This window comes from Gobio gobio (genome assembly GCF_949357685.1).
Source record: "Gobio gobio genome assembly, chromosome: 18".
NCBI lineage: Eukaryota > Metazoa > Chordata > Actinopteri > Cypriniformes > Gobionidae > Gobio > Gobio gobio.
In genome coordinates, this window is record NC_137111.1 from 50620462 (window position 1) to 50633545 (window position 13084).

General features: G+C 39.0%; 2 protein-coding genes across 5 annotated transcripts in view; one reads left to right on the forward strand and one right to left on the reverse strand.

Moving 5' to 3' along the window:
• Positions 1-12255, forward strand: part of LOC307142156 (uncharacterized protein) — a 19285-nt gene extending 7030 nt beyond the window's left edge. For 2 of the 4 annotated variants that reach the window (XM_079842764.1, XM_079842762.1), the window contains 5 exons: positions 71-2000; positions 2988-3068; positions 8147-8260; positions 8399-8467; positions 11225-11554. In XM_079842764.1, coding sequence (XP_079698890.1) covers positions 71-2000; positions 2988-3068; positions 8147-8260; positions 8399-8467; positions 11225-11439 — 2409 coding nt within the window. In that variant the 3' untranslated portion in view covers positions 11440-11554. Of the gene's footprint in view, positions 1-70; positions 2001-2987; positions 3069-8146; positions 8261-8398; positions 8468-11224 lie in introns of all 4 variants that reach the window. The other 2 variants (XM_079842765.1, XM_079842763.1) reach the window with 2 other exon arrangements.
• Positions 1-13084, reverse strand: part of ptk7b (protein tyrosine kinase 7b) — a 124829-nt gene that overhangs the window by 41572 nt on the left and 70173 nt on the right. The gene's annotated exons all lie outside the window — the stretch shown is intronic.

The following is a 13084-nucleotide window of genomic DNA, read 5'->3' on the forward strand; positions in this document are numbered from 1 at the left end:
ATATTCTAGCTATTATTAAATGTTTAACTTATTGATGGAATGAGATGCTTTTCTCTCCATTTTCCTTCAGATCTCTAATGACATGACTGATGAATCTTCAGATGCTATGGACTATGATGTTCCAGATTCAAGTGGCAACTCCTCTGACACAAGTTCTTCGGGTAGAGATCTAAAAATCATGGACAATCTTCTTCCCCATAAAGTGTCATTGGGGACCGCTATAGCCCACAGTTCCCAGGAGCAGAGAAGCTTCAGTTCCTCAAAGATGGGCCATTGTAGTTCAGTGATAAGTTGCAGTGACAGTTCATCAGAGAAGACATCGCACAGCCCCATAAATGTCACTTCGCTGCCAAACACCGCAAAACGAAGCAAGTACAACAAGAAACAATATTGTCTATATTGTAATAAGGCCATTTCGAAATTGGCAAGACACCTCGAATCCGCTCACAGTACACAGCTTGATGTTGCAAAGGCTTTCAGCTTTAAGAAAAGATCTCGCGAAAGAAAAGATTTGTTACGCTCTCTTAAGAAGAGGGGAAACTTTAACCATAATGCCACTGTGGCAATCAGTGGTGATGGAGAAATGGTTGCTTGTCGAAGACCCACAAGAGCCCGACAATCGAATGACTTCCGTCATTGCAAGTTTTGTCAAGGACTCTACGCAAGAGATAGTCTGTGGAGACATGTCAGAAACTGCCCTCAGAAGTCTGAGCTGGAGACTAGAGTTGGGCAAAAACGGATCCACATTGACCTACCAAAAGCCGATCGAGTTCATGAAGCTGTTTGGAAGATTGCTTGTGAAATGAACCAGGATGACATTTCTTTAGTTGTAAGGAGTGAAAGAGACATCCTTAGTCTTGGCGAGTTGATGTACAATGGCAGGAAAAGAAATGATTACATACGTCAAAAAATGAGAGAGATGGCTAGACTCTTGATAGCAGCAAGAGCTACAACACCGTTAAAGAGCGTTGAAGACCTTGTTATGCCTTGTAATTTCCCCCACGTGATACAAGCAGTGAGATCTGTTGCTGGATATGACCTGGAAAGCAACTCGTATAAAATCCCGTCATTGGCTTTAAAACTGGCTCACGGTTTGGCTAAGGTTGCAGGCATTGTGCAATACAATGCCATCATTGCAAATCGTAATGCAATCGCAGAGAATGCCAAGCAATTCGCCACTCTGTGTGAGAAAAGATGGGCGGAATCCATTTCAAGTGCTGCATTGGGTACACTTCACCAAGCCAAATGGAATAAACCACATGTTTTGCCTTTTACACAGGATGTGTCCCTCCTGCACAAGTTTCTCGCTGCCGAGCGTGCGAAGTGCATGAAGGACCTCGAGGAAGAACCCAACATTAAAAGCTTTGCGAATCTTGCACAGGTGACTTTGACGCAGGTGGTACTATTTAACAGAAGAAGACAAGGGGAAGTCTCAAAAATGGAACTCACGGCTTTCACATCCAGAAATCGTACAGAGTTGAATCCTGACATTATGATGGGCCTTACCGAGTTTGAGAGGACGGTTGCGAAGTACTTTGACAGAGTTGAGATTCCAGGGAAACGGATGGTGCCCGTGTTTCTCACACCGGACATGATCGCTGCAATGGACCTCCTCGTTAAAAACAGGAACGAGTGTCAAGTCCACACTGAGAACGTGTACTTGTTTGCACGCCCTTGTGTGCTTTCCCATTACAGAGGCTCGGACTGCTTCCGCAAGTATTCAAAACGATGTGGTGCCCAAAACCCGGAGTCACTCACCTCAACAAGATTGAGGAAACACGTGGCCACTTTGTCAACAGTACTAAACTTAAATGAGAATGAAATGGATCAACTTGCTACCTTTCTAGGACATGATACAAGGGTCCACAGGGGATTCTATCGGCTGCCAGAGAGTACCCTGCAGCTAGCAAGAGTTAGCAAACTGTTGATAGCAATGGAAAAAGGAAGACTGTCTGACCTGCGAGGGAAAGGGATGGATGACATTGAGATCAATCCTGAAGGTGAGGTAGTTTAGAAGTACTTCTTATATCGTATTGTATTTAGTCTTTGATTTAAAGGGTTAGTTCATCCAAAAATTAAAATTCTGTCATTAATTCCTCACCCTCATGTGGTTGGACACCCGTCAGACCTCCGTTCATATTCAGACACAAATGAAGATATTTTAGTGTAAAGCTGATGCTGAGAAAGGCTTCAGATAGGCCTCCATTGGCATTCAGTACATTTACACTCACAAGACCCATAAAAGGCACTAAAAACGTCGCTACAAAGTCCATCTCACCACAGTGGCTCTACAATTATCTTACGATGCGACGACAATAGTTTTTGTGCGAAAAAAAAAATCTAAATAACGCCTTTATCCAGCTTGTTCTTGTCTTCCGTGTGTGTCTCCACGACGCATGCGTGAGAATATGAGCAGATCCGGCGTTCGGGAATCCATGAAATGCTCACTTTAGCCCCATTTTGAGCTCTACACCGAGACCTAAAGCACGATCAATGTAGAATTCAACAGCTGAGAGACGCGCGTCTTCCTCTGCTCGTGAACAAATCTCTTCTGGGTCATGTGTCCGAACGCCGGATCTGCTCATATTCTCACGCATGCGTCGTGGAGACACACACGGAAGACAAGAACAAGCTGGATAAAGGTGTTATTTAGATTTTTTTTTTCGCACAAAAACTATTGTCGTCGCATCGTAAGATTATTGTAGAGTCGCTGTGGTGAGATGGACTTTGTAACGATGTTTTTAGTGCCTTTTATGGGTCTTGTGAGTGTAAATGTACTGAATGCCAATGGAGGCCGATCTGAAGCCTTTCTCAGCATCAGCTTTACACTAAAATATCTTCATTTGTGTCTGAAGATGAACGGAGGTCTGACGGGTGTCCAACCACATGAGGCTCAGTCATTAATGACACAATTTACATTTTTGGGTGAACTAACCCTTTAAATACTTGGTCCAAGCTGTGTTTTTTTCCTCTTTTTACCCAACCAGATGAAGTCGGCACGAGTGATGATGATGAGGATGATGATGATTCCAGTGAAGAAACCATTGCTGACCCACATCAACATGAAGGTATACCAACTTATGTGATAATATCTTTAGGTTATGACCTGGGAGACAGACAGTGATCGACCGATATATCGATTTACCGATATTTTCCCCGATATTTAAAGGGTTAGTTCAGCCAAAACTGTAAATTGTGTCATTTAATGACTGAGCCTCATGTGGTTGGACACCCGTCAGACCTCCGTTCATCTTCAGACACAAATGAAGATATTTTAGTGTAAATCTGATGCTCTGAAAGGCCTCCATTGGCTCAACTTTACACTAGGGATGAAACGGTATGGAAATTTAACATCACGATTATAGTGACCCAAATTATCACGGTTATCAATATTATCACGGTTTTGTTCAAACGAGATGAAAGTGTTCAAAAAGAACAGATGCACACACTTAAAACATTTCAACAAGTTTTATATTTGAAAATCAACAAGCAACAAATAAATCAAGCAGCTCTATGCACTTTTTTAAGCTAGATTCTATTCTGTGGGATTTCCTTCCTTATAATGGCCGTCGTCAATAGCAACGCATAACACATAAATAATAATAATTTGTCGTAAATATAATCTCTAATATTATCTCTGTAAATATATTCAAGCAATATTCTCATCAGTGTTCAGCAATGATGCATTTAAATCTAGCATGTTTTGTGTAAGAGCCCAAACAGTATCCTAGTGAAATAATGCATATCCATATTTCCATATGATTTGACAGTTTATTTTATTAAATATCAAAAGGTGTGTATCATACCTGACACCTAAATGATCACTTTACAGTCAGTTTTATGACTGTCATTCTCTACAAATGCTATTGAAGTCAGAAACGTGTATAACGTTACCAATGTTGTGTGTAACTTTAGAGACGGTCCCTAAATTCTCCAGTGTTATGCCAGTCATATCAGACGCGCTGTGGCTCTGCTGGGTTTGTTTGAAACTATTCTTGCTGCTGAAATAGAACAGAAACAGTTCGATCACTGTATGATGAGTGAATCTCCTGCATACATCACATGTTTATCTCTGCTTTGAGTGCAGATTTCAGTGAGAGCGGCGCGCGCTCTGAACAAAACTCCGCTAATCTGAACGCCTCTGATTATGAGATTCATAAATTCAATAGAAACACGTGTAAGTGGTTATAATGCGCAACGCGATTATAACAGATGGCTTTTGAGAAGACTATAATACGTTCAACAGCCAGAGTGGCAATAGTGTGCAGCCGAAATAACGTTACACCCGCAAATGGCGGTTGTTAATGTCAAGCCCTGATTATTATCCCTTAAATGTCACCCTAGTCTTGACTCTTGACTGAATTTGTTCGTTCGCTTCACGTTATTATTTCCCAGACGTAGTTTTGGTATTAAGGTCCAAGTCCACTTGCCTTGCGTTCGTAGTTTTGAAGTGTTTCCCCCATTACAGCGACTTTCTTCTGGCATGTTCTGCAGACAGGGTGACCATCTTCGATTAAGTTTCCCTCAGGACTTTTGTAAAAGCCAAAATATGACCGCCTCAGATTTGGTCCTTTCAGAAGTCTAAAAACGGCGCTGTCACTGCCTTCTGCCATTTCTTCTCATTCAAAAGACAGCGGTGCGGTGTGCCTGAGCCAGACTGACGCTGACTGGACAAGATTTACCGTGAGTTTTCACAACCGTGATAATCACACGCGGTTTTAATGATAATTAAATTTTATACAATATTACTAACCGTCACTAAATTTTATCGTGGTTTATCGTGAAACCGGTAATCGTTTCATCCCTACTTTACACTCTCAAGACCCTTAAAAGACACTAAAGACTAAAGTTACAAAGTCCATCTCACTACAGCGGCTCTACAATAACTTTATGAAGACGACAATAGTTTCTGTGCGCAAAAAAACCCTAAATAACGACTTCTATAGTGATTACGATTTCAAAACACGGCCTCATGAAGCTTCGAAGCGTTATGAATCACTGAGTCGATTCAGCAGTTTGGCGGTTTGACACGCGATCCGAATCATGAATCGACTCACTGATTCATAACGCTCTGAACCGCTGAATCGACTCACTGATTCATAACGCTCTGAACCGCTGAATCGACTCACTGATTCATAACGCTCTGAACCGCTGAATCGACTCACTGATTCATAACGCTCTGAACCGCTGAATCGACTCACTGATTCATAACGCTTCGAAGCTTCATGAGGCCGTGTTTTGAAATCGTCATCACTATATAAGTCGTTATTTAGGGTTTTTTTGCGCACAGAAACTATTCTCGCCGATTCATAAAGTTATTGTAGAGCCGCTGTAGTGAGATGGACTTTGTAACTTTAGTCTTTAGTGTCTTTTAAGGGTCTTGAGAGTGTAAAGTTGAGCCAATGGAGGCCTTTCCAGTGGTAAATACATAAAAAATATGGGAGAGATTCTGTATAAACACGGTGCTGAATAATTTAGAACATTCATAAAAAGAAGGTGGACAGGTTAATCAATCAAGTCTAAACAGCAGCAAGAAATAAAGAAACAGCGAATGAGAGAAGACAACTAAAAAAGCAATAGTTTTCACAGAACATGATTAATGTAATGAAGGTAATTAATGGTTTGCAAAAAGTCTGGTTAGCAGCACAGAAGGGGTAAGTTAGGACAGCCTTTTATTGGGATGTTTAAAGTAAGAGGTAGAGGAATAGTTAGCTTAAAAGATTACTCCGATACAGGAAACAATAGAGAGGTGGGCCTGACTCTTGATATCCCACCATGAGGACAGATAACTTAACTTTTTGATGAGGTTAAACTGCTGTCTGTTTAATGTCAAACAATAAAAGTTAAGGACATCACTCACTACTCTTGATTGAATAGCTTTTGTAAGTTTAATAGGCTTCATCTTTAATTTATACAGTCAAATATGCAATGTTATATCATGTATTTAAAGGGGTGCCACAAAATTTAGAAAATTTTCAAAGGGTGCCATGACTGAAAAAAGGTTGGGAAAATCCTCTTTCATTAAATATATGCGCTGTATTAGCCTATATACTCATTATATTCTACTGAACCTGTTAGTTATGTCTTGATTATTTCATGTATGTTTAAATTACATTAAAATGACAGTCACTGTGTAAATTATATTTCAACAACGAATTGGAGAAAAAAACAATTTTATAATTATATTTAGAAGTTACTGCAAAAACTGCCTTATGTGTGAAGTTTACATGTTTGCACACAATATGATTATTATATCTACAATTAAATAGCAACTTAGGCTAATTTGGGCTCTGTTGTTAACCTAAATTATAGTACTGTGCAAGTAAGGGCTCCTAATATAGTTTACAGCATTATCTTTAAGAAAACTTTAGTTATAATTGAATTCATTTAAGGACAGACAACTTTTTCAGTAAACCACTGTTTAAAAAAACAAAAACAAAACAGTATTTTGTAGAGGAAGGAGGAGTAAAGCAAGAAGTTCAAAAGTTTTGGGGTAAAATAACTCAAAATGAAGTGAGTTTTTGCTTAAAATAAGCAAAATAATCTGCCAATGGGGTAAGCAAAATAATCTTAATTCAAACAGAAAACAACATTATTTTGCATACCCCATTGGCAGATTATTTTGCTTATTTTAAGCAAAAACTCACTTCATTTTGAGTTATTTTACCCCAAAATAAGACCAAAACGTTTGCTTGTCTAGTCAATGCTTCTTAATGTAAGATTTTTTAGATATTTGGACTGAAAACAAGACAAAAATACTAAGTAAGAAAAGCATTTTTTGCAGTGTAGACTTCTTAGTAGTTCTGAAAATATTACTCAGGGTTCCCACTCTTTCATGAACACCAAATTCAAGGACTTTTTAAAGCACCTTTTATTTTAAATCAAGCACAATAAATGTGATAAAGGTGTGTGTGTTACTGCCAATATTTCAAACACCTCCTGTACCTGTGTCTATCATTAATGCAGTAGCGCTAAAGCATATACTGACAACTAAATACAATTTCCAATGAGGAAAAGTTTCCAATTTTACAAAATCCAAAGAGGAAAGAGGCTGGTGTAGAAGAGCGAGCGAGTTTTAACGAGAGATGCAGTTTGTAGCTCTTATTCCTGCTTTTAACATTTATTTCACACTAGTTTTAATGTTCTTTTTTATACATCTTTACTTAATTAAAACATCAAAATATAGAGATAATATTGTTTTCCAATTAAATGAAAAGATATGGACAAGTTTATTGTTAGGCATTAAAAATATGCTAAATCATATTTTTAATCACCTGTACATGTACCTTTTTACAAAAATCAATTTGAAGGCTTTTAAGACCTGCACATATATTATATTTAACATATATAATCGCTGCCGTAATAACAGCCCATTTTCTTCTTTTTATTCTTGGAGCGGTGATGAAATATATTACTCTTGCCAGCATTTCAGTAATGAAAGTCTAGATCTTTAAAATGCATCCAAATTACAGCAAAGCGCAACCGTACGGTGGCCTGCAGGGGTCAAAAAGGATATAAACAGTGAATTTTGAAGTGATCTCATTTTGAAAACTCAGAGATGTGGACTTTGGACGGCAATTAAATCACCACACGTCCTGGTGTTTGTCTATAAGCAGGAGGTCATTCGGCCGGGGATTTTAACGCAGGTGGTGGGAGAAAAACACTGACATTCTGGATTCGGGCGGCAATAAAATCACTGACTAGCCCCTGACAATAATGATAATACCTCACGACCCCACAATAAACAACTACCGTACGAATAGGGCTTTAGACAGTAGATGGCGCTTCTGGAACAGCAGAAATATATTGAATATCTTCCCCCGTGGTGCTGTTTTGTTCTGGCTTTGGAAGCGCATGAAGGCTAATGTTTGTAATAGCACCATGCTACTCTAACAAAATATAGTTCACACTTAATTCAAGCACTTTCAAGGACCTATGTTTCTGTCTGTCTAATTTATTAAAAAATAAATAAAAAAAAACTGTCCTGTGTGTTCTGAGCTAGATTAACTGAGACTTGCTACAGCACTTGCACACTGTTGCCCTTGACTGCTCTAGCTGCTTCTTTTGCTCTCATTTGTAAGTCGCTTTGGATAAATCTGGATAAATTTGTCATTAATGCTCATATTTGATATTTACTTTTTCAAAGGCTCAGGAACTGAGACTTCTGGGGATTGGACATTGGACCTGGATCATTTGCAGGGCGCTTCTGCCTCAACCGTCTTGGACAGTGTATATATCAGCAACACTCAACCAAGACACGGTAACATATAAAATGCGCCGAAATACAACATTTGCACACCCAAAAGTGAATGCGTTTATAATAAAAACAATGATTTATTCTTGCCTTCACAGAGAGGGCAGTGTGTGCTTTTATCTGAAATATATTTAAATTCTTCAGTTTCAGATTTCCAGCAGAGTACAGCATTTCAAGTGGGTACATCTGCAAAGTTCTCCACTGCAAAGCAAGGTAAATACTGTAAGCATATTGTATCCACATTACTCTTTTAGAAAAATTGATTCAATTTAAAGGGTTAGTTCAGCCAAAACTGTAAATTGTGTCATTAATGACTGAGCCTCATGTGGTTGGACACCCGTCAGACCTCCGTTCATCTTCAGACACAAATGAAGATATTTTAGTGTAAATCTGATGCTCTGAAAGGCCTCCATTGGCTCAACTTTACACTCTCAAGACCCTTAAAAGACACTAAAGACTAAAGTTACAAAGTCCATCTCACTACAGCGGCTCTACAATAACTTTATGAAGACGAGAATAGTTTCTGTGCGCAAAAAAAACCCTAAATAACGACTTACATAGTGATGACGATTTCAAAACACGGCCTCATGAAGCTTCGAAGCGTTATGAATCAGTGAGTCGAATGATGATTCGGATCGCGTATCAAACCGGCAAACTGCTGAAATTTGGCGATTCAAACCACTGAATCGACTCACTGATTCATAACGCTCTGAACTGCTGAATCGACTCACTGATTCATAATGCTCTGAACCGCTGAATCGACTCACTGATTCATAACGCTCTGAACTGCTGAATCGACTCACTGATTCATAACGCTCTGAACTGCTGAATCGACTCACTGATTCATAACGCTCTGAACCGCTGAATCGACTCACTGATTCATAACGCTCTGAACCGTTGAATTGACTCACTGATTCATAACGCTCTGAACCGCTGAATCGACTCACTGATTCATAACGCTCTGAACCGCTGAATCGACTCACTGATTCATAACGCTCTGAACCGCTGAATCGACTCACTGATTCATAACGCTTCGAAGCTTCATGAGGCCGTGTTTTGAAATCGTCATCACTATATAAGTCGTTATTTAGGGTTTTTTTGCGCACAGAAACTATTCTCGTCTTCATAAAGTTATTGTAGAGCCGCTGTAGTGAGATGGACTTTGTAACTTTAGTCTTTAGTGTCTTTTAAGGGTCTTGAGAGTGTAAAGTTGAGCCAATGGAGGCCTTTCAGAGCATCAGATTTACACTAAAATATCTTCATTTGTGTCTGAAGATGAACGGAGGTCTGACGGGTGTCCAACCACATGAGGCTCAGTCATTAATCACACAATTTACAGTTTTGGGTGAACTAACCCTTTAATAAATGCCATGTACTATTCACACCTGCAAACTTGTCGCTTTTCGGCGCCAATCGCCGTTTTCTTGGTCAATTGGGTCATTTACGTGAATCGCGTAGTAATGTTACCGTATTCAGTCCATTTTAACACGAAATTAGAACGAAATGTCGTTTTGACGCTCTATGAGGCGTGACTGTGTGAAGGCGATCGATCATCTCTTACTAAAGAATAAACATGAATGAACATCTGAAGGTATGCTGAGGATACATTACTGTCATGTATATATATGCTGTAATCGCTCAGTGTTTCAACGGCGGAAAGACGTCAAGATAACTGCTGTAAACTACACTAAAAATATCACACAGCTTTAAAGCAAATATCTCCCTTTGCTTTAAACTTTGAACGTTGTAACTTTGCAGATGTTGTTTATGCTCAAACAGCAACACTACACGCTAGCTAACGTTAGAATAGTGGAATCGTGAACCCCTTTAACCCTTAATCGTCCCTCAGGGTTTACGTTTGAGGCCCTTGTGCTCAGATAGACCCCAAACTTTTACAGAGCGATTGCATAAGGAAATATGCATTTTTTACATGGAAAACTATATATCATTTTTTTTATTTACTTCTCAACTATACATTTATGCTGTGTTTTTGTGGGTATTTGGTAGTTTTTTTTACCTATTTACTGCACAAATACTTAACTATGTCATAAATTGGCTCATTAAAAATATTTTTTTTATGAAAAAAATCACTTGAATGATGATCTTAAATAAATCTAAATAGTTTTTGGACATTGCTCTGTGTGTTAGAGATAGAATACTGTCATCTGTAGGTTTGAGGAAAAACTTTAGGAATTATAGAGAGAGAGAGAGAGAGAGAGAGAGAGAGAGAGAGAGAGAGAGAGAGAGAGGAGAGAGAGAGAGAGAGAGAGAGAGAGAGAGAGAGAGAGAGAGAGAGAGAGAGAGAGAGAGAGAGAGAGAGAGAGAGAGAGATGAGAGAGAGAGAGAGAGAGAGAGAGAGAGAGAGAGAGAGAGAGAGAAAGAGAGAGAGAGAGAGAGAAGAGAGAGAGAGAGAGAGAGAGAGAGAGAGAGAGAGAGAGAGAGAGAGAGATTGCAATGACCACATTATCCACTAGAGGTCCAGAGGGAAGATAAGCAGAAGTTAAGCTGCCGTTCATCTTTCTTTTATTTGCCCTTTTCTCTCTCTTTCTCATGATTGTTCCATGTTGCATTTGTGCTCTAGTATTTCTCCTTCATTTATGTGTGGAATTTTTTCAGATTTATGCCAGTTTTGTTGATTTTATTTGCCAGTTTCTATAAAAATGCTCTCTGTTGCAGTCACACACACGTGAAGTAAAGATTTTTTTTTTTACACTTTCCCATTCATTTTCAATGTGGGTCAATCTGACCCAGAGGGACTTAAACAGTAAAACATTTTTTACACACCTTTAGAACAACCAAATCAAGCCCAGATGTTTTTGTGCATGTTTAGATTATTTAGGAAAAGTCACAGAGTCTCATGGCCCTGAGATGAAGGAACACTTTTTAAAAATGGAGGAAAAGTCAGTGGGGTCAGCTGGAGCTAAAGGGCCGATTAAGGGTTAATAGATTTCTCTTGTTTTCATTGGACAGCTGGGAAGGTGAGGAGCAAGTGGACGGGTAATGAAGTGAAGGCTGTGGAGCGGCACATGATGTCCTTCATCAGCAGCTGTAAGGTGCCAGGTAAAGAGGACTGCGAGTCCTGCCTCCAGGCTGAACCAGTGGCTCTGAAACACAGAGACTGGGCGGCCATCAAATACTACATTTACAACCGAATCGTCTCAATGAGAAGGAAGATGAATAGATAGATAAATATAAATGCTATAATCAGTGTCACCTGGATATCCTGAAGTCTGTTCTAGTCTAGTCATCATTTGTGCTGTATCTGTTTGGAAATAAACTGCTCTTGGGTTCATCTCTTCAACTTGCCTCCAGTGGACCTACATTACATTATCCACACCCTTCAGACACTATTTTTTTTCTTACTCGGGGTACCCGCAGGATCTCAAAAAGTCTTTTAAATGTCTTTAAATTCAAAATCTAAAATTTTAAGGCCTTAAAAAGTCTTAAATTCGCTGAAGTATTGAGTTCTAGGTCTTAAATAATTTTAAACGGGTCTTAATTTTCCTACGTCCATGTAACGCTACTCTTGCTCATTGAAATGCTCCGCAGCGTTTTAGAGAGAGAGTGGTGTGTGTGTGTGTGTGGTGTGTGTGTGTGGACTGGTAATCCTACGTTATGTGGACAAAATGTCCCCACAACGAGAATATACAGTATGTACGGTATAAAAACCATTACGCCTATGGAAAGTCCCCATAAAACATGAAAACCCAACATGTGTGTGTGTGTGTGTTGTAGTTTGTTTTTTCGCTAGTGAGACCAGCATGCATCTTATATTGAAGCCAATCAGCTTTCGTGTTATTGGCACGGCTCTCTTTCGGATTGTACCACAGACACATCAAACGGATTTTACTCTTCAACTCGCATAATGACCAAATAAAAGTATGATATGAGTACACTTAAAGTGTGTTAAACCCATATAGCCTCAGGGTTCCCACTCGTCCTGGAAAACCTGGAAAATTGATGACATTTTCCAGTCCAGGAAAACACATGGAAAATTAGAGAAAATGTAAAATGTCCTGGAAAATCTTGTTGTTGTCTGGGAAAATTCTTTAAAAAAAAGTGATTTCTTTAGCCGAGTATAAAGAGTTATCGCTGGCCCAAACAATCAGCGCTAGCTGCAGAAACACTGAGTTTGATGCGTGTGAGTAGTATTTGAATAATGATGTTTAGTCTTGCTAACACTATTAACTGCTCAAATGTATGCAGTGAATATTAAACTCGTAAGCTGCTCCCTAATCACATCATTTTGATATAAAGTCACATTTGTGTTATAAAGTCAGAATTGCGTGATATAAACTCGCAATTCTGACCTTTTCTTCACAATTGACTTTTTTGCGCAGTTGCGAGTTTATATCTTGCACTTCTGACTTCTTTTCTCAGAATTGTGAGATCTAAACTGCAATTGCAATTGAGGAAAAAAGATTTGCGACAATTTTCGCGGTTTATATCACAAATATGTAAACTCGCAATTGCGAGAGTCAGAATAGCGAGATAAAAAGTCACAATTACCTTTTCTTTCTATTCTGTGGCGTAAACAAGCTTCCATAGTCATAATGTAAGATTAAGAGCTCATATTGAAAAATGCTGGATTGTTCAGTAATGGCAATAACTGGACGGCTTTTAAAGACTTAGAAAGCAATATTTGGCGTGATTTAGAAAGCAATATTTGGCGTGATTTAGAAAGCAATATTTGGCATGATTTAGAAAGCAATATTTGGCATGATTTAGAAAGCAATATTTGGCGTGATTTAGAAAGCAATATTTGGCGTGATTTAGAAAGCAATATTTGGCGTGATTTAGAAAGCAATATTTGGCGTGATTTCGTGATTT